The sequence below is a fragment of the Henckelia pumila genome, unplaced genomic scaffold (genome assembly GCF_033568475.1).
Source record: "Henckelia pumila isolate YLH828 unplaced genomic scaffold, ASM3356847v2 CTG_38, whole genome shotgun sequence".
In the NCBI taxonomy this organism is placed as follows: Eukaryota; Viridiplantae; Streptophyta; class Magnoliopsida; order Lamiales; family Gesneriaceae; genus Henckelia; species Henckelia pumila.
The window spans coordinates 340,388-363,170 of NW_027331813.1; the positions used below are offsets into that span (position 1 = coordinate 340,388).

At 40.4% G+C, this 22,783-nt stretch overlaps 1 protein-coding gene across 1 annotated transcript in view; it reads right to left on the reverse strand.

Annotated features, from left to right (window-relative positions):
• Positions 1-10,965: 10,965 nt before the first annotated feature.
• LOC140871066 (uncharacterized) overlaps positions 10,966-22,783 on the reverse strand; it is a 28,300-nt gene continuing 16,482 nt past the window's right edge. The window contains exon 2 of the mRNA XM_073273510.1: positions 10,966-11,771. Coding sequence (XP_073129611.1) covers positions 10,966-11,771 — 806 coding nt within the window. The remainder of the gene's footprint in view (positions 11,772-22,783) is intronic.

Consider the following 22,783-nt stretch of genomic DNA (forward strand, 5'->3'; position numbering starts at 1 on the left):
TTAAATTTGAATTGCCACAGCATGTTATCCAATAAATTAATTTTGAATTAAATGTTATTGGATAAGGATGATCGATTGCCATGACCAATTTTGTAGGTGTATGTTAGGAATTTACATTTTGTCTTTATTGTTGTTGGTTTTATTAATGGGCCTGGTTTATGGCCCGATATGAATGTCATATGTAATAAAAGTAGGCTTGGTTTATAGCCCGTTCCCACCCCCTAAAAATGTATCCCCTACTTGTCATTGTTATTTATTGTAAATACATTAGATTTAGTGGGAGATCAAGATTTGAAGATGGTGGGCCCAGCAGACAATGAAGACTGAAGAAATGTAAATTGGAAGCATATGTAATAGGATTGCATTTGCATACTGCATATTACCTAGGATTGGACTAAGACCCGTGATTGGCAACCACGGGTCAATTAGAAATGGAATCGATCATCCTATATAATATGTGATATTATGATTGTATGCATGTTTTAGACATAAATTGCGTGAATCCGGCAATGCATGCAATAAATTAAATATGATGAGACAAATATTTTTATAAATAAAATCCCTCATTTTAAATATGATTTAAAATTTATATCAAGATAAATAAAGGAAATTTAAATATTGTTTAAATGTTCCTACCTTCCATCAACGGTCAATGTATGTGATGCTACCCGCGGATACGGTCCGGCTCATATTATTGGGGGGGCCCGTCCGTCGGAAAGCTGTACATTGGATCGACAAATGTTGTAAGTTGGGTGGAACTCCCATGGGATCGGCTCATATTATTGGGGGATCCACATGGCGACCGTCCATCACAACTTAATATTGATGGGTCATCTTGACATGTCACTTTAAACGGCGTCATATTATTGGGCCCTTATTGGACATGAGGTAAATACATGGGGGTTGCTTTGGAAGCAATTGGGCTCTACCTTTTGAGAATTATGGTTGGCTGATATTATTCGGGACCATAAGTTTGTCAATTGGACTCCATGTTCTCACTAAGGAAAAAGTTTCCCGTTTTCACTAGAGGGTGGTGAAATCGTTAAAATAGTGGGAGTGAGATTCATAAAATTAAATTCGCCTATTTTATGTCTTAGTAAATTGTTAAACAATCATTGATATATGTCTGTTTTTCCTTTTCAGTATTTCATACAATGAATTCGCGAAATCCTTTATTCTCGATCCTCGAACAAAACAAGCTGACTGGCGCCAACTATACGGAATGGTTCCGGAAGTTGAAGATTGTCTTAACTTCGGAGAAAATGCTCTACGTGTTAGAGAAAGCACCTCCGAAGGAAGCACCAGCTGACATAAGTCCGGAGGAATTGGCCAAACTTGATGCATGGTGTGACCATGACATCAAGACCAAATGCTATATGCAAGCCTCGATGTCTGATGAACTCCAGAGGCGATTTGAGGACACGGTGAATGCTGCTGACATTCACACGCAACTCAAGGAACTTTTTGGGGCTCAGTCGAGGGCTGAAAGGTTCTCTACTGTTAAGGAGTTGATGACGTGCCGCATGCGTGAAGGGACTTCGGTCCGTGATCATGGGGTACGAGTGATTTGGCTCATACAGAAGTTAGCGACCCTTGATTTGGTGTTGGAGCATGAACTCAATGTGGACTTGCTGCTTCTATCTCTTCCTTCTTCATTTGATGGATTCGTGATAAATTTTAATATGAACAAGATAGAGGCCACCCTTGAAGAGATGGTCAATATGCTCGTTACATATGAATCCACACTTAAGAAGGATAAGCCAGCTTTCTTGGTGGGCTCCTCATCTTCTGCTAAGAAGGGGCCAAGTATGAAGGGCAAGAAACGTTCTGCCCCACCCAAGAAAGTGGAACCCGAGAAGAAGCAAAAGACAAAGGCTTCAAACGATGGAAAATCCAAGGATGTTTGCCATTACTGCAAGAAGCCGGGTCATTGGAAGCGCAACTGCAAGGAGTATCTTGAGCAGTTGGGAACTGCAAAGGGTATGTTCTATATCGAAATAAACATGTCACTTAATACAACTTCTTGGGTATTGGATACCGGATGTGGATCTCACATTTGCAATGATTTGCAGGTGATGACAAGAAGTCGCAGGCTTAGAATGGGTGAGACCCAGCTGAGGCTCGGGAATGGTTCCAGAGTTGAAGCTACGGCCATTGGAGATGTTTGTTTGATTTTGCAGAATGGTTTTAAATTATTGTTGAGAGATGTTTTATTTGTGCCAGATTTAATTAAAAACATTATTTCTATTTCTATGCTTGATAGAGATGGTTATTCTTGTAATTTTGTGAATGGGATTTGCAATATTTACAAGAATGAATGTTTAATTGGAAATGGACAACTTGAAAACGATCTATACAATTTAAAACTAAAAGACGTTCCAGTAAATTGTATTGACAAACCGGCGACAACAAACAAAAGGAAAATCGATAGTCAAAACCCGGCAAACCTTTGGCACGCTAGACTAGGTCATATTTCCTCAAGGAGGATGAACAAGCTAGTGGGAGAGGGCATGTTTGATATGTCTGATATTAACTCTCTACCTACTTGTGAATCCTGCCTAAAAGGGGAAAATGACTAAATCTCCTTTTAAGGGGAAGCCTGAACGTAGTCAAAATCTGTTGGATTTGATCCATACAGATGTTTGTGGTCCATTTAGAGTAGGGACTCAACATGGCCACACCTACTTCATTACCTTTACTGATGATTATTCTAGGTATGGGTATTTATATTTAATGAAATATAAGTCTGAAGCATTTGAAAAGTTCAAAGAATTCAAGGCTGAAGTAGAAAACAAGCTAGGTAAAAGTATTAAAGCACTTCGATCGGATCGAGGTGGAGAATACTTGAGTACCGAGTTTTTGGACTATCTAAAAGAGAATGGGATTCTCTCTCAGTGGACTCCTCCTATGACACCACAGCTTAATGGTGTATCGGAGCGTCGTAATCGAACTTTGTTGGACATGGTTCGATCCATGATGAGCTTCACTGAGCTTCCACCTTCGTTTTGGGGCTATGCGCTTGAAACGGCGGTATTGTTGTTGAATAACGTCCACACTAAAGCAGTGGACAAAACACCATACGAGTTATGGAATGGCAAAGCTCCTAAGTATTCATACTTGAGGATTTGGGGATGTCCTGCTTACGTGAAGCGGACAGTGGGAGATAAGTTGGATAGTCGATCCAGCTTGTGTTATTTTGTGGGGTATCCGAAGAATTCAATCGGATATTATTTCTATTATCCTGCTGAAACAAAGGTGTTTGTTTCACGGAATGCCACCTTCTTGGAGAAGGAGTTCTTATTGGATAAGAAAGGCGAGATGATGGAACTCGAAGAAGTTCGAGAAGAACCCGAAATACAAAATAACGATCCCACACCTCAGGAACCATTGCTGGACACGCCTGCACCTAGAAGATCCGAGAGGACTTCTAGACATCCAGTTCGATATGGTCTTCTTCTTGAAGAGGGTCAAGATGAACCCGACATTGGATGTGATCCAAGAAGCTTCAAGGAAGCAATTTCTGATGCGGATTCGAATTTATGGCTTGAAGCTATGCAGTCAGAATTGGATTCGATGCATACTAACCAAGTCTGGTCTTTAGTGGATCCTCCCGATGGAATTGTTCCAATAGGGTGTAAATGGATCTACAAAAGAAAGCTTGGGCCTGATGGTAAGATATTGACTTACAAGGCGCGATTGGTGGCGAAAGGTTATACTCAAAGGCAAGGAGTTGACTATGATGAAACCTTTTCACCAGTCGCAATGTTCAAGTCCATAAGAATCCTAATTGCCATAGCTGCATGGTATGACTATGAGATATGGCAGATGGATGTGAAGACTGCTTTTCTTAATGGAGACATTAAGGAAGAAATCTATATGAAGCAGCCTGAGGGGTTCACATCCATGGGAAGCGAGCATAAGGTATGCAAGCTTCAGAGATCAATTTATGGTCTAAAACAAGCATCAAGAAGTTGGAACCATAAATTTGATGAAACAATTAAAGATTTTGGTTTCATCAAGAACCCGGAGGAACCTTGCGTGTACAAGAAAGTAGTTAAGGATGCGGTGACATTCTTAGTACTTTATGTTGATGACATCCTACTCATTGGGAATGATGTAGGGATGTTGCAGTCAACAAAGATATGGTTATCAGGTAGATTTTCGATGAAGGATTTGGGTGAGGCATCCTACATTCTTGGGATACAGATCTATAGGGATAGATCTAAGAGAATGATAGGACTCACTCAAGCAACCTACATCGATACCATATTGAAACGGTTTTCAATGGATGGGTCCAAGAGAGGACATCTACCCATGTGTCATGGAGTTTCTCTATCCAAGTCTATGTGTCCCAAGACTGATGCAGAGATAGAGAATATGACACATGTACCATATGCGTCAGCTATAGGTAGTATCATGTATGGGAGATATCTACCAGACCGGATGTAGCATTTGCTCTGAGTGTCACGAGCAGATATCAGTCTAATCCTGGTCAGATGCATTGGAAAGCCGTGAAGGACATTCTTAAGTACTTGCGAAGGACTAAGAATATGTTCATGGTTTATGGAGGACGAGAACTCAAACTGGAAGGCTATACCGACTCTAGCTTCCAAAGTGATGTGGATGACTCGAAGTCAACCTCTGGATTTGTGTTCATGCTCAATAGTGGTGCTGTCTCTTGGAAGAGTTCCAAGCAGGACACCACAGCGGATTCCACCACTGAGGCTGAATACATTGCAGCATCAGCTGCTGCTAAAGAGGCCGTTTGGATGAGGAATTTCGTCCAAGAGTTGGGCGTCATTCCTGAATTTGTTGGTCCAGTCCCGGTGTACTGCGACAACACGGGTGCCGTTGCTCAAGCAAAGGAACCAAGGTCTCATCAAAGATCCAAACACGTACTGAGGAAATACCACATAATCCGGGAGATTGTGGAAAGAGGAGACATCAGTGTCGAACGAGTGGCCTCTGCAGACAATATCGCTGATCCACTTACTAAGCCTTTGCCAGGACCATTGTTTGACAAACATCGCGAAGCAATGGGTCTACGTAGTATGACTAGTTGGCTATAGGGCAAGTGGGAGATTGTAAGAGTGGGTGCCCAGTGAGCCAACTGTGTGGCTATGGGCTTTGTTGACTCTTTGTATAAACAATCTTTTGTTTAATATTATTTACACTTTTATGGCAATGACTTTATATTACTTCATATTGTTATATACTATTGTTGTTTTGATAAAGACCTTGAATATACTATAGTGTATGTAAGATGTGGTAGAACATGGAGATGTCTATCATGAAATACATCTTATAGTCACTGTATATTCTAAAACCGTTCCTAGTCGATTGAGCCGTCCGATAATAAGGATAAGGATCGCTCGAGTTTGAGACTAGCATTTGCGATGCGGAGTACCACGTTTCATTGGTAGGGAACATGGAGATGTTCGAAGCATGCAAATGGATATTCATAGGATGAATAGTCGAACTACCCTATCCGGACTTTCCAAGTGGTTATCACTTATCGAGTGGATAAAGTCCGCGGTTTTGGTTGTACACCATTAGTCCTTACGACTTGAAACATCATGGAGACTCTATATGCTAGTACTGTGCTTTGACTCGTTTACCGACTCTGAGGGGGTCATCAGGTGTCGAGATTGGGTACAGTTACGACACATATAGGAGTCAATGCATTGTTGTCAAGGATTCACCACATACTTGCGAGTGTGGATATCCTATGCGATCTGAGGAGATATTAGTGTGACAAATCTCTGGCCAGAGTACTTGATGTGATTTAAGAAATGGTTTCTTAGTAGCACATGCGATGTCACTAATTTGATCTTCAAGATGTATTGCATAGTTATCGAATCTTGAGCGACTCTCGATATACCAATGGTTGTTGATTCGATCGGGATATTTGGATGAAGGGACCGTACTGTACGCTAACCAAAATCTACTGGTTCTTGTAGGCACTATCAGTGATACCTAGGGAATCATTGGGCGATGTTGCTAGGCGCTTTACCATGATTCGTTGGGCAAGTCGGAAAGTGTTGTTCCGAGTCACAAGGAGTTGTGAGCCCACGGCTAGCTGTATCCCTGAACCATTGAGGGTCACACAGTGTAATGGAGTTTTAATCCCCGTTGAGATAGTTAAATTTAAAGAGTTAAATTTAATGAACTAAGGAGTTGGACTTCTTAAATAAGAGTAAGGGAGTAGGATTTCCTAAAATGACATAGGGATGGACATTTTTGGAAACCACTGAATTCGGATTCAGGAAAATTTATTTTGACTTTAAAACGTGCAGAAATGGTTTCTGTGCAGATTGGTGAAATCGTTTCATCAATCGGAGTCACGATGAATTTTATATTAATTTCTGAACGAGCAGGCTTTGCTTGTCGGGCCCCAGCTTATGACTAATGGGCCCTAAGGTGTTAGTGGCCTGCATTATAAATAAGTTATTTCAGTACAGAAATTACATACAACAGGTCATAATTTTTGAGACAGAGCAAAAATCGAACCCTAGCCTCTCTCTCAACAAATCGGCCGAACCCTCCCCTCTGCCCGAGAAAATTCCGGTCTGTGATTTTGAATCGCAGTAAGGAATAACGAATCAAATTCGTGTATTCTCTTCGCAGAAAACTTCTGATAGATTTTCTAGTGCAATCTATCAGAGGGATTAAACCTCTGTTCGTGGACCTGATTGAAGGCGTTCATCGGTTCCAGGGAGAGACAACAAGAGCAGAATTGTTCTGTTGGTGTCCATTAATCTCGTTGCGAGATTTGAGGTAAAATTTATTTAATTGTTATTTAAATTTTACACACACGTAATTCAATCGATGAACGGTTGATACCCATACCATGGAAATGTTCCATGAAAATTTTTAAACTTCCGCTGCACTGGGTATCAATCGTAATTGGTCTGGGAACTCGCCAGTTTTGCAACATGATCTTCAAGATGTATTGCATAGTTATCGAATCTTGAGCGACTCTCGATATACCAATGGTTGTTGATTCGATCGGGATATATGGATGAAGGGACCGTACTGTACGCTAACCAAAATCTACTGGTTCTTGTAGGCACTATCAGTGATACCTAGGGAATCATGGGGCGATGTTGCTAGGCGCTTTACCATGATTCGTTGGGCAAGTCGGAAATCGTTGTTCCGAGTCACAAGGAGTTGTGAGCCCACGGCTAGCTGTATCCCTGAACCATTGAGGGTCACACAGTGTAATGGAGTTTTTAATCCCCGTTGAGATAGTTAAATTTAAAGAGTTAAATTTAATGAATAAAGAAGTTGGACTTCTTAAATAAGAGTAAGGGAGTAGGATTTCCTAAAATGACATAGGGATGGACATTTTTGGAAACCACTGAATTCGGATTCAGGAAAATTTATCTTGACTATAAAATGTGCAAAAATGGTTTCTGTGCACATTGGTAAAATCGGTTTATCAATTGGAGTCACGATGAATTTTATATTAATTTCTGAACGTGTGGGCTTTGCTTGTCGGGCCTCAACTTATGACTAATGGGCCCTAAGCTGTTAGTGGCCTGCATTATAAATAAGTTATTGCAGTACAGAAATTAAAAAAAACAACAGCTCATTATTCTGAGAGAAAAAAAAATCGAACCCTAGCTCTCTCAAAGAATTTTCGGCCGTCCCCCTCCTGCTCTGCCCGAGAAAATTTCGGTCTGTGATTTTGAATCGCAGTCAGGAATAACGAATCAGATTCGTTTAATCTCTTCGCAGAAAACTTCTGACAGATTTTCTAGTGCAATCTGTCAGAGGGATTTAAACCTCATTCGTGGACCTGATTGAAGGAGTTCATCAGTTCCTGGGAGATACAAGAAGCGCAGAGAAATCTGTGTGGTGTCCATTAATCTCGTTTCGAGATTGAAGGTAAAATTTAATTAATTGTTATTTGAATTTTACACACACAATAATTTAATCGTTGAACGGTTGATACCCACACCATGGAATTGTTCCATGATAAAATTTTTAAACTTCCGCTGCACCGGGTATCAATCGTGATTGATCTGAACGCCAGTTTTCCAACAATTTAAATGGTTGAGCCGTTTATGCCATAACCACTGCTTATCATTCTGAGCAACAAAACAAGTAGGAGCTATCGGTTGTTTACTTTGCAAATTCAGCCTATACGTGTTTTGTTCTCTTAGTCCAGTTAGCATAATATCTCCGTTTGTGGGGACCCGGGTTGCTAATATTATCTTGGGGCAATTTATTAGAATTAACAATTAATCAAGTAAACAAAGAATATAAAGAACCAAGAGCTAAAAAAAAACTTTTTTTTTTTTAAAATTACACAGTCTCGCTCGATCGGCAAAAGTTGCCCGATCGAGCGAGCTCAAACTTGAAGCTCTCGGGTCCAGGACAAACTTGGCCTCGCTCGATCGGTGAATTTCTACCGATCGAGGGGGCACAAAATTGATTTCTCTGCCTTGCAAAATAAGGGCCTTGCTGGATTGGTGAATTTCTACCGATCGAGCTGGCTACATTTTCCAAAAAATACAGGAAAGATTTTTGCTGTCCAAACTTGAAACATACAAACACATACTCTGATACAAGCTTCAAAATAATAAACATGCAATCTACTAACATCTGATAAGCTTTCCTACACAAGTTACACATGTAGTTAACAACTTATACAACATTCTTGTATTCTTTTCTAACATGTTTATCCACTCAAAGTACATGTCTTGCTGCTACAACCCGTATCCTCACATGCTAAGACTCTATCTCGAGCTATCCCTGTCTTTTCTGACCAGCTCCTGCCCCACCTATTGCCATGCACACATACAAAACAAAGCAATAGCCGGATACCTCCGGTGAGAATAAAATCCCAGTATAAACAACATAAAGCGCGAGATAATAAACGTGAATGCAATGCATATGGCAAAAGAGGCTATCAAGCTTATATCAATCGAATATAAGTTCTTTGGGATCCCGAGGAAATAAAATCTTTAACGAACACCAACTCACCCAATCGAGGTGAAGTTAAATACTTTATTTTCTCTGACTTTGGTGCAACTATAGTGAGTCTTCTGGCTCTGGATGTAAGTCTACAATCCGTGCCACTCAACTACAGCCCTCCAAACGTCATATGCACTCTAGGCCTTTCAACCCTCTGTGCTTTTTAGGCTGGAGTTCAAGATGAATGCAACATGTTCTGTATGCATTAAATGCTATAAAACATCTTGAACAACTAATCACATAAGCATGTAAAGCAATCAAAGCATATAATCACATAAAATACATAATCAACCAAGTATGTGATTAACAAGGAAATACTCGAAACGATAGCTATTTTGAGTGTGCTATCCCATCTGGATTCGCTATCATTTATATCTTTCGATGTCGAGTCTGAAAGTACTTCAAATCTGTAAATACAATCAACAACAACATGTCAAAATCTGCTCAGCTTCTCAACTTCATTTCAAATACAATACTAGCAAACCTTGCTTCAACTCTTTCTCGGCTCGAATCGGGATTCTCGAATCGTCAATCTTCGAATGAAAGCTGAGAAATAACATATCAAATAACTAACAATATCAGATGCAACTCAAACCATGTTTTCTTTTAATCCATAATATCAAAGTCTTGACATTTTGCGAATCGACGGCGTAACGGCTACAAACCGGCAATCCAAACAATATCACAATCGATCCAACAATCCATATAACTCATTATCTCTAACATATCATCACACATAACTCGAAAATCATCATAATCAGATAGGGTAGGGTTCGAATTTTGCTTCATAAAATCATATAAAATCCGAACGATAGTCTTTTTCCAAACCGTCTGCGATTATGTAATCGATACCGCTCATAAATGCTTATATCTTAAAATCATAAATTTCCATCTTCAACATACAAATAAAGTCTGAGAAAGATGAATGAAACTTGTACCAAAATGAAGGTCTCGGAGCGGTGATCGCAGATATATATTTATTCGGAATTTCTGATGACCGGAGCGCGAGTTATCGAAGTTTTTAAGAGACAAAAATGGAGTCTTTCTTGTTGCTGTTCGATTCTCCCTTTTGTTTCTGCTGAGTACACGTTGAATTCAGATATTAAAAGTGGGAATTAAGATAAATATAGCCAAATTGCAGTTTAGTCCCTGAACTTTTGGCTATTTGCAATTCAGTCCCCGGAAAAGCGATTTAATTCAATTTCAACCCTTTTCAATTTAAGAATATTAGAATTTAATTCTAAACTCTAAATATTCCCAAATTCAATATTCTCGGATTAAAATTATATAATCCCGGGCCTTACACCGTTGCTAGATTTGATCATGCAAGAATGTTTAAGAAATTCAACAGTATAACCATTGTCACATAGTTGACTGATGCTGATCAGATTATAACATAAGTTATCAACGAGCAATACGTCATTAATGATAAAGTTACCATGAGTAATCTTACCCTTACCCACGGTCTTACCCTTCGAGTTATCACTAAAAATAATCTTAGGCCCTTTGTAATGCATGATATCGGATAGTAAATCTTTGTTTCCAGTCATGTGTCTGGAACATCCGCTATCAAGATACCACGTTGACCTTTCTGTTGCACTATTCTTCTCGACTGATTTTACTGATAGTACCTATAAGAAGAATGTACAACCATGGTACCCTTATCTATTTGGGTCCAAATTGGATTAGACCTTTTGGAACTCACACCTGAATTACTCTAACGGTTTTACCCATGTGAGTGTTTACAAAGTGAGTCGGTCGAGGTACACGATGTGAATTTGTGTGTGATCTAGGCTTTACAGTGTACTGTTTGAACTTTTGATCTGTGTTATTCAGTCTATATTGTTTTTGAATAGGCTTACAATTTAAGTATTGGTTATGTGTCACCCGATGATTCCTGTACTTGAGTTGACTTGGTTCAAACCTTGATTGTTTGAACTTAGTTTGGTTTCCCATTCTTTGTTCATTCAATCTTGGTTTATTTCATGTCTCTTCTTTCCTTGGGATCTTAGGTTTCACATATCCTAGTCCTTCATGCTTACCTTTACCATAGCGACTTGGTTGTTTAACATCTGCATCTGGTTCAGTGTGTTCATATATCGTACTAGATCGAACAAATCTCATCTCATTGGGATTGTTCCCACTAGAGTATGGTTGAGTATTTTCTTTTGAGCCAGTACATTCATTTGATCCATATCCAAGACCGGTTTTATCACCTGCTTGCTTCTGGTTCTCATGTATCTTATCCAAAGAGACAGAAGCCTTATTCCAAGCATTGATTGTTTTAAGCAACTTTTGATTTTCAAATAAAGTAGCTTGGAATACTCGTTTCATATTATCATTCTCAGTAGCTAACAGATTTAGCTTAGTCCTTAGACCATCAAGTTCTTTTTGCTGTAAACAGCTAGATTCCCTTGATGTATCAATGAGACATGCTTTTTCTGTTTTTGATTCCTCGAATGGTATAGAAAGCTTCTTATACTCAGTGACCATCTCATTTAGTGCCTGAATAACTTCCTCTTGTGTAAAGTCAGATGAGTTGAATTCAAATACCTCAGTTTCATCTTCTTTATATATGGAGTTAGCCATGAGACATTGAACTCGCTCTTCCTCGTTTTCCTTGGATAAGCTATCTGTATCGGTTGAGTCAGATTCTATTTCAGCCCATTTGTTTTTCCCTTCGTCTGCAACTAGTACCTCCTTCTTCTTTCGATATGTTCTTCTTCCTTCTTTGCCTTTCTTCTTCTCATAATGCTGCTTTCTTTCTTCATTCTTAGGTTTAGTACAATCTGCAATAAAATGGCCTTGCTTGCCACAGTTAAAGTGTAGTGACCCTTACCTAGATCACCTACTAAACAGAACTTAGGCATGCAATTAACTTAATTAAACGGATATCAGAATAAAACTGCGGAAACCATAAACAATATACAATCCCAAGGCAAGGAATCTGTAAATACCAAAATATTATACAACCAGATCGAACAGCTGTATCAATCCAAATAACAATAGAATAAAACCTAGACGAAGCTCCAGCTGGCCAACCACTGCCTAGCCCCTCTTGGATCCACCCGCCTCGTCCAATAGCAAACCTGCCCCATGGAATAGGGTGTCCAGAAACACAGAGTACGAGACGTGAGCATAAAACGCTCAGTACGAGAGTATGAGTATACATGCATGCAAAGTGAACTCCCTATAACTCGAGGTCAAGGATCAGATACAAACACAGACCGGGCCCTGACATGTAGCACGCTGTGCCGTCGCTTCAGGAGGTGGCTCCCATATCATAATACCCGTGGATTTACCGGACCCAAAGCCATGGAAGTCCATCCACTAACAGGATAGAGTACAACCCTACTAATAGACATCTCGAAGGAGATAGCTCAGTATGCAAATGAATGCAGCATAAATCAATGACATATAAATCATGCAATCACATAATACATGCATACTCAGTCAGGATATCTCGAACAGTACTTTCGTACCTCAAATCAATGCAAGCTCTACCAACTCTAGGACCATGCCTATAGTCTGCTCTACACTGCCAAATGATACTACTATCATTAAAGTGCTCTAAAAGCCTTAACTAAGCTATTGCAGACTCCTAAATATTTTTAGAAAGCAAAAGCTATACCTTCGTCCGTCGATAGCCCTTTGATGTCGATGCCTCCAAACTTGGGCACAACTCCGCTGCGACTATCGAACGCCTCGTTGACCCCCGGATCAAGCCTTGGAAGACTAGAACTAAGCAAATAAGACTAGAATGGAGAGGGAAATCTCAAAATTTGCAAATCAGAATGAAGCCTCGGCCTTCTATTTATAGACCACGATCGAAACGTCCGATCCTGCCATCGGGGCTTCCGAAGAGCCTCATCTTCCATGTGTCAAACTATCACTGGTTGACTTTGGATAGGGGTGATCGGTGTTGGAAAACTGGCGAGTTCCCAGACCAATTACGATTGATACCCGGTGCAGCGGAAGTTTAAAAATTTTTCATGGAACGTTTCCATGGTATGGGTATCAACCGTTCATCGATTGAATTACGTGTGTGTAAAATTTAAATAACAATTAAATAAATTTTACCTCAAATCTCGCAACGAGATTAATGGACACCAACAGAACAATTCTGCTCTTGTTGTCTCTCCCTGGAACCGATGAACGCCTTCAATCAGGTCCACGAACAGAGGTTTAATCCCTCTGATAGATTGCACTAGAAAATCTATCAGAAGTTTTCTGCGAAGAGAATACACGAATTTGATTCGTTATTCCTTACTGTGATTCAAAATCACAGACCGGAATTTCTCTGTGACAAAGCAAGGGGGCGGCCGAAATATTATTTGAGAGAGCTAGGGTTTTTCGATTTTTGCTCTCAAAAATTATGACCTGTTGTGTGTAATTTCTGTACTGAAATAACTTATTTATTGTTGGAAAAACTGGCGAGTTCCCAGACCAATTACGATTGATACCCGGTGCAGCGGAAGTTTAAAATTTTTCATGGAACGTTTCCATGGTATGGGTATCAACCGTTCATCGATTGAATTACGTGTGTGTAAAATTTAAATAACAATTAAATAAATTTTACCTCAAATCTCGCAACGAGATTAATGGACACCAACAGAACAATTCTGCTCTTGTTGTCTCTCCCTGGAACCGATGAACACCTTCAATCAGGTCCACGAACAGAGGTTTAATCCCTCTGATAGATTGCACTAGAAAATCTATCAGAAGTTTTCTGCGAAGAGAATACACGAATTTGATTCGTTATTCCTTACTGCGATTCAAAATCACAGACCGGAATTTTCTCGGGCAGAGGGAGGGAGAGGCGGCCGAAAACGTTTTTGAGAGGGGCTAGGGTTTCGAAAATCCTGTCTCAAAAATTATGACCTGTTGTGTGTAATTTCTGTACTGAAATAACTTATTTATAATGCAGGCCACTAACACCTTAGGGCCCATTAGTCATAAGCTGGGGCCCGACAAGCAAAGCCCGCTCGTTCAGAAATTAATATAAAATTCATCGTGACTCCGATTGATGAAACGATTTCACCAATGTGCACAGAAACCATTTCTGCACGTTTTAAAGTCAAAATAAATTTTCCTGAATCCGAATTCAGTGGTTTCCAAAAATGTCCATCCCTATGTCATTTTAGGAAATCCTACTCCCTTACTCTTATTTAAGAAGTCCAACTCCTTAGTTCATTAAATTTAACTCTTTAAATTTAACTATCTCAACGGGGATTAAAACTCCATTACACTGTGTGACCCTCAATGGTTCAGGGATACAGCTAGCCGTGGGCTCACAACTCCTTGTGACTCGGAACAACACTTTCCGACTTGCCCAACGAATCATGGTAAAGCGCCTAGCAACATCGCCCCATGATTCCCTAGGTATCACTGATAGTGCCTACAAGAACCAGTAGATTTTGGTTAGCGTACAGTACGGTCCCTTCATCCATATATCCCGATCGAATCAACAACCATTGGTATATCGAGAGTCGCTCAAGATTCGATAACTATGCAATACATCTTGAAGATCAAATTAGTGACATCGCATGTGCTACTAAGAAACCATTTCTTAAATCACATCAAGTACTCTGGCCAGAGATTTGTCACACTAATATCTCCTCAGATCGCATAGGATATCCACACTCGCAAGTATGTGGTGAATCCTTGACAACAATGCATTGACTCCTATATGTGTCGTAACTGTACCCAATCTCGACACCTGATGACCCCCTCAGAGTCGGTAAACGAGTCAAAGCACAGTACTAGCATATAGAGTCTCCATGATGTTTCAAGTCGTAAGGACTAATGGTGTACAACCAAAACCGCGGACTTTATCCACTCGATAAGTGATAACCACTTGGAAAGTCCGGATAGGGTAGTTCGACTATTCATCCTATGAATATCCATTTGCATGCTTCGAACATCTCCATGTTCCCTACCAATGAAACGTGGTACTCCGCACCGCAAATGCTAGTCTCAAACTCGAGCGATCCTTATCCTTATTATCGGACGGCTCAATCGACTAGGAACGGTTTTAGAACATACAGTGACTATAAGATGTATTTCATGATAGACATCTCCATGTTCTACCACATCTTACATACACTATAGTATATTCAAGGTCTTTATCAAAACAACAATAGTATATCACAATATAACAATATGAAGTAATATAAAGTCATTGCCATAAAAGTGTAAATAATATTAAACAAAAGATTGTTTATACAAAGAGTCATCAAAGCCCATAGCCACACAGTTGGCTCACTGGGCACCCACTCTTACATTTATAATGCAGGCCACTAACACCTTAGGGCCCATTAGTCATAAGCTGGGGCCCGACAAGCAAAGCCCGCTCGTTCAGAAATTAATATAAAATTCATCGTGACTCCGATTGATGAAACGATTTCACCAATGTGCACAGAAACCATTTCTGCACGTTTTAAAGTCAAAATAAATTTTCCTGAATCCGAATTCAGTGGTTTCCAAAAATGTCCATCCCTATGTCATTTTAGGAAATCCTACTCCCTTACTCTTTTTTAAGAAGTCCAACTCCTTAGTTCATTAAATTTAACTCTTTAAATTTAACTATCTCAACGGGGATTAAAACTCCATTACACTGTGTGACCCTCAATGGTTCAGGGATACAGCTAGCCGTGAGCTCACAACTCCTTGTGACTCGGAACCACTTTCCGACTTGCCCAACGAATCATGGTAAAGCGCCTAGCAACATCGCCCCATGATTCCCTAGGTATCACTGATAGTGCCTACAAGAACCAGTAGATTTTGGTTAACGTACAGTACGGTCCCTTCATCCATATATCCCGATCGAATCAACAACCATTGGTATATCGAGAGTCGCTCAAGATTCGATAACTATGCAATACATCTTGAAGATCAAATTAGTGACATCGCATGTGCTACTAAGAAACCATTTCTTAAATCACATCAAGTACTCTGGCCAGAGATTTGTCACACTAATATCTCCTCAGATCGCATAGGATATCCACACTCGCAAGTATGTGGTGAATCCTTGACAACAATGCATTGACTCCTATATGTGTCGTAACTGTACCCAATCTCGACACCTGATGACCCCCTCAGAGTCGGTAAACGAGTCAAAGCACAGTACTAGCATATAGAGTCTCCATGATGTTTCAAGTCGTAAGGACTAATGGTGTACAACCAAAACCGCGGACTTTATCCACTCGATAAGTGATAACCACTTGGAAAGTCCGGATAGGGTAGTTCGACTATTCATCCTATGAATATCCATTTGCATGCTTCGAACATCTCCATGTTCCCTACCAATGAAACGTGGTACTCCGCATCGCAAATGCTAGTCTCAAACTCGAGCGATCCTTATCCTTATTATCGGACGGCTCAATCGACTAGGAACGGTTTTAGAATATACAGTGACTATAAGATGTATTTCATGATAGACATCTCCATGTTCTACCACATCTTACATACACTATAGTATATTCAAGGTCTTTATCAAAACAACAATAGTATATAACAATATGAAGTAATATAAAGTCATTGCCATAAAAGTGTAAATAATATTAAACAAAAGATTGTTTATACAAAGAGTCAACAAAGCCCATAGCCACACAGTTGGCTCACTGGGCACCCACTCTTACAATCTCCCACTTGCCCTATAGCCAACTAGTCATACTACGTAGACCCATTGCTTCGCGATGTTTGTCAAACAATGGTCCTGGCAAAGGCTTAGTAAGTGGATCAGCGATATTGTCTGCAGAGGCCACTCGTTCGACACTGATGTCTCCTCTTTCCACAATCTCCCGGATTATGTGGTATTTCCTCAGTACGTGTTTGGATCTTTGATGAGACCTTGGTTCCTTTGCTTGAGCAACGGCACCCGTGTTGTCGCAGTACACCGGGACTGGACCAACAAATTCAGGAATGACGCCCAACTCTTGGACGAAATTCCTCATCCAAACGGCCTCTTTAGCAGCTGATGCTGCAATGTATTCAGCCTCAGTGGTGGAATCCGCTGTGGTGTCCTGCTTGGAACTCTTCCAAGAGACAGCACCACCATTGAGCATGAACACAAATCCAGAGGTTGACTTCGAGTCATCCACATCACTTTGGAAGCTAGAGTCGGTATAGCCTTCCAGTTTGAGTTCTCGTCCTCCATAAACCATGAACATATTCTTAGTCCTTCGCAAGTACTTAAGAATGTCCTTCACGGCTTTCCAATGCATCTGACCAGGATTAGACTGATATCTGCTCGTGACACTCAGAGCAAATGCTACATCCGGTCTGGTAGATATCATCCCATACATGATACTACCTATAGCTGACGCATATGGTACATGTGTCATATTCTCTATCTCTGCTTCAGTCTTGGGACACATAGATTTGGATAGAGAAACTCCATGACACATGGGTAGATGTCCTCTCTTGGACCCATCCATTGAAAACCGTTTCAATATGGTATCGATGTAGGTTGATTGAGTGAGTCCTATCATTCTCTTAGATCTATCCCTATAGATCTGTATCCCAAGAATGTAGGATGCCTCACCCAAATCCTTCATCGAAAATCTACCTGATAACCATATCTTTGTTGACTGCAACATCCCTACATCATTCCCAATGAGTAGGATGTCATCAACATAAAGTACTAAGAATGTCACCGCATCCTTAACTACTTTCTTGTACACGCAAGGTTCCTCCGGGTTCTTGATGAAACCAAAATCTTTAATTGTTTCATCAAATTTATGGTTCCAACTTCTTGATGCTTGTTTTAGACCATAAATTGATCTCTGAAGCTTGCATACCTTATGCTCGCTTCCCATGGATGTGAACCCCTCAGGCTGCTTCATATAGATTTCTTCCTTAATGTCTCCATTAAGAAAAGCAGTCTTCACATCCATCTGCCATATCTCATAGTCATACCATGCAGCTATGGCAATTAGGATTCTTATGGACTTGAACATTGCGACTGGTGAAAAGGTTTCATCATAGTCAACTCCTTGCCTTTGAGTATAACCTTTCGCCACCAATCGCGCCTTGTAGGTCAATACTTTACCATCAGGCCCAAGCTTTCTTTTGTAGATCCATTTACACCCTATCGGAACAATTCCATCGGGAGGATCTACTAAAGACCAAACTTGGTTTGTATGCATCGAATCCAATTCTGACTGCATAGCTTCAAGCCATAAATTCGAATCCGCATCAGAAATTGCTTCCTTGAAGTTTCTTGGATCACATCCAATGTCGGGTTCATCTTGATCCCCTTCAAGAAGAAGACCATATCGAACTGGAGGTCTAGAAGTCCTTTCGGATCTTCTAGGTGCAGGCGTGTCCAGCAATGGTTCCTGAGGTGTAGGATCGTTATTTTGTATTTTGGGTTCTTCTCGAACTTCTTCGAGTTCCATCATCTCGCCTTTCTTATCCAATAAGAACTCCTTCTCCAAGAAGGTGGCATTCCTAGAAACAAACACCTTTGTTTCAGCAGGATAATAGAAATAATATCCGATTGAATTCTTCGGATACCCTACAAAATAACATAAGCTGGATCGACTATCCAACTTATCTCCCACTGTCCGCTTCACGTAAGCAGGACATCCCCAAATCCTCAAGTACGAATACTTAGGAGCTTTGCCATTCCATAACTCGTATGGTGTTTTGTCCACTGCTTTAGTGTGGACGTTGTTCAACAACAATACCGCCGTCTCAAGCGCATAGCCCCAAAACGAAGGTGGAAGCTCAGTGAAGCTCATCATAGATCGAACCATGTCCAACAAAGTTCGATTACGACGCTCCGATACACCATTAAGCTGTGGTGTCATAGGAGGAGTCCACTGAGAGAGAATCCCATTCTCTTTTAGATAGTCCAAAAACTCGGTACTCAAGTATTCTCCACCTCGATCCGATCGAAGTGCTTTAATACTTTTACCTAGCTTGTTTTCTACTTCAGCCTTGAATTCTTTGAACTTTTCAAATGCTTCAGACTTATATTTCATTAAATATAAATACCTATACCTAGAATAATCATCAGTAAAGGTAATGAAGTAGGTGTGGCCATGTTGAGTCCCTACTCTAAATGGACCACAAACATCTGTATGGATCAAATCCAACAGATTTTGACTACGTTCAGGCTTCCCCTTAAAAGGAGATTTAGTCATTTTCCCTTTTAGGCAGGATTCACAAGTAGGTAGAGAGTTAATATCAGACATATCAAACATGCCCTCTCCCACTAGCTTGTTCATCCTCCTTGAGGAAATATGACCTAGTCTAGCGTGCCAAAGGTTTGCCGGGTTTTGACTATCGATTTTCCTTTTGTTTGTTGTCGCCGGTTTGTCAATACAATTTACTGGAACGTCTTTTAGTTTTAAATTGTATAGATCGTTTTCAAGTTGTCCATTTCCAATTAAACATTCATTCTTGTAAATATTGCAAATCCCATTCACAAAATTACAAGAATAACCATCTCTATCAAGCATAGAAATAGAAATAATGTTTTTAATTAAATCTGGCACAAATAAAACATCTCTCAACAATAATTTAAAACCATTCTGCAAAATCAAACAAACATCTCCAATGGCCGTAGCTTCAACTCTGGAACCATTCCCGAGCCTCAGCTGGGTCTCACCCATTCTAAGCCTGCGACTTCTTGTCATCACCTGCAAATCATTGCAAATGTGAGATCCACATCCGGTATCCAATACCCAAGAAGTTGTATTAAGTGACATGTTTATTTCGATATAGAACATACCCTTTGCAGTTCCCAACTGCTCAAGATACTCCTTGCAGTTGCGCTTCCAATGACCCGGCTTCTTGCAGTAATGGCAAACATCCTTGGATTTTCCATCGTTTGAAGCCTTTGTCTTTTGCTTCTTCTCGGGTTCCACTTTCTTGGGTGGGGCAGAACGTTTCTTGCCCTTCATACTTGGCCCCTTCTTAGCAGAAGATGAGGAGCCCACCAAGAAAGCTGGCTTATCCTTCTTAAGTGTGGATTCATATGTAACGAGCATATTGACCATCTCTTCAAGGGTGGCCTCTATCTTGTTCATATTAAAATTTATCACGAATCCATCAAATGAAGAAGGAAGAGATAGAAGCAGCAAGTCCACATTGAGTTCATGCTCCAACACCAAATCAAGGGTCGCTAACTTCTGTATGAGCCAAATCACTCGTACCCCATGATCACGGACCGAAGTCCCTTCACGCATGCGGCACGTCATCAACTCCTTAACAGTAGAGAACCTTTCAGCCCTCGACTGAGCCCCAAAAAGTTCCTTGAGTTGCGCATGAATGTCAGCAGCATTCACCGTGTCCTCAAATCGCCTCTGGAGTTCATCAGACATCGAGGCTTGCATATAGCATTTGGTCTTGATGTCATGGTCACACCATGCATCAAGTTTGGCCAATTCCTCCGGACTTATGTCAGCTGGTGCTTCCTTCGGAGGTGCTTTCTCTAACACGTAGAGCATTTTCTCCGAAGTTAAGACAATCTTCAACTTCCGGAACCATTCCGTATAGTTGGCGCCAGTCAGCTTGTTTTGTTCGAGGATCGAGAATAAAGGATTTCGCGAATTCATTGTATGAAATACTGAAAAGGAAAACAGACATATATCAATGATTGTTTAACAATTTACTAAGACATAAAATAGGCGAATTTAATTTTATGAATCTCACTCCCACTATTTTAACGATTTCACCACCCTCTAGTGAAAACGGGAAACTTTTTCCTTAGTGAGAACATGGAGTCCAATTGACAAACTTATGGTCCCGAATAATATCAGCCAACCATAATTCTCAAAAGGTAGAGCCCAATTGCTTCAAAAGCAACCCCCATGTATTTACCTCATGTCCAATAAGGGCCCAATAATATGACGCCGTTTAAAGTGACATGTCAAGATGACCCATCAATATTAAGTTGTGATGGACGGTCGCCATGTGGATCCCCCAATAATATGAGCCGATCCCATGGGAGTTCCACCCAACTTACAACATTTGTCGATCCAATGTACAGCTTTCCGACGGACGGGCCCCCCCAATAATATGAGCCGGACCGTATCCGCGGGTAGCATCACATACATTGACCGTTGATGGAAGGTAGGAACATTTAAACAATATTTAAATTTCCTTTATTTATCTTGATATAAATTTTAAATCATATTTAAAATGAGGGATTTTATTTATAAAAATATTTGTCTCATCATATTTAATTTATTGCATGCATTGCCGGATTCACGCAATTTATGTCTAAACATGCATACAATCATAATATCACATATTATATAGGATGATCGATTCCATTTCTAATTGACCCGTGGTTGCCAATCACGGGTCTTAGTCCAATCCTAGGTAATATGCAGTATGCAAATGCAATCCTATTACATATGCTTCCAATTTACATTTCTTCAGTCTTCATTGTCTGCTGGGCCCACCATCTTCAAATCTTGATCTCCCACTAAATCTAATGTATTTACAATAAATAACAATGACAAGTAGGGGATACATTTTTAGGGGTGGGAACGGGCTATAAACCAAGCCCACTTTTATTACATATGACATTCATATCGGGCCATAAACCAGGCCCATTAATAAAACCAACAACAATAAAGACAAAATGTAAATTCCTAACATACACCTACAAAATTGGTCATGGCAATCGATCATCCTTATCCAATAACATTTAATTCAAAATTAATTTATTGGATAACATGCTGTGGCAATTCAAATTTAAACAAGATAAAATCATATTTTATATATAAAATCACATTTCACATATAAAATCATATTTTATCTCCATATCAAATAAAATCATATTTTACTCAATATATCATAAGATCATATCTTATCATCAATTGTACCAAAATAATTGATTTCAAAATTCAATTTACGGATAAAATATTAAATTTTTCTAAAAATTCAAATTTATCCAAAATCAATTTTAAAATTTACGGACTCGAACAATTCGATCCGAAATCTCGTGAACCAATCAAAAACAATTTTTGACCGGACCAAAAATAAAATTTTAACATATTAAAATTAATTTTTAATAAAATATTAATTTTTCCCGCGGGCCACCCGGGACACTCCCGGGTTGGCCCGCACCCGGGGCGCGGGCCGGGGCAGCCCGGCTGCCCCCTTAGGGCAGCAACGCTTGCTGCCCTGGCGGCGCCTGGCGCCGCCGCTGGGCGGCGCCGAGCGCTGCCCTGCGCAGCGCCCAGCGCTGCGCTGGGCAGCGCACAGCGCTGCCCTGGGCAGCGCCGTGCGCCGCCCTGGGCGGCGCCGTGCGCCCCCTTTGGGCGGCGCCGTGCGCCGCCCCTGGGGGCAGCGACCATCGCTGCCCCTTCCGGGCAGCGATCCAATCGCTGCCCGGGTTTCGCCCACGGAAAAAAAATTTTTTTTTTTATTAAAAATATTTATTTTGTTTCAAAAAACCGAGACTCAAAAATTTTGTACAATTGATTAATTCAATCGATTGATCTGAGCAACCTGGCTTTGATACCACTGTTGGAAAACTGGCGAGTTCCCAGACCAATTACGATTGATACCCGGTGCAGCGGAAGTTTAAAAATTTTTCATGGAACGTTTCCATGGTATGGGTATCAACCGTTCATCGATTGAATTACGTGTGTGTAAAATTTAAATAACAATTAAATAAATTTTACCTCAAATCTCGCAACGAGATTAATGGACACCAACAGAACAATTCTGCTCTTGTTGTCTCTCCCTGGAACCGATGAACGCCTTCAATCAGGTCCACGAACAGAGGTTTAATCCCTCTGATAGATTGCACTAGAAAATCTATCAGAAGTTTTCT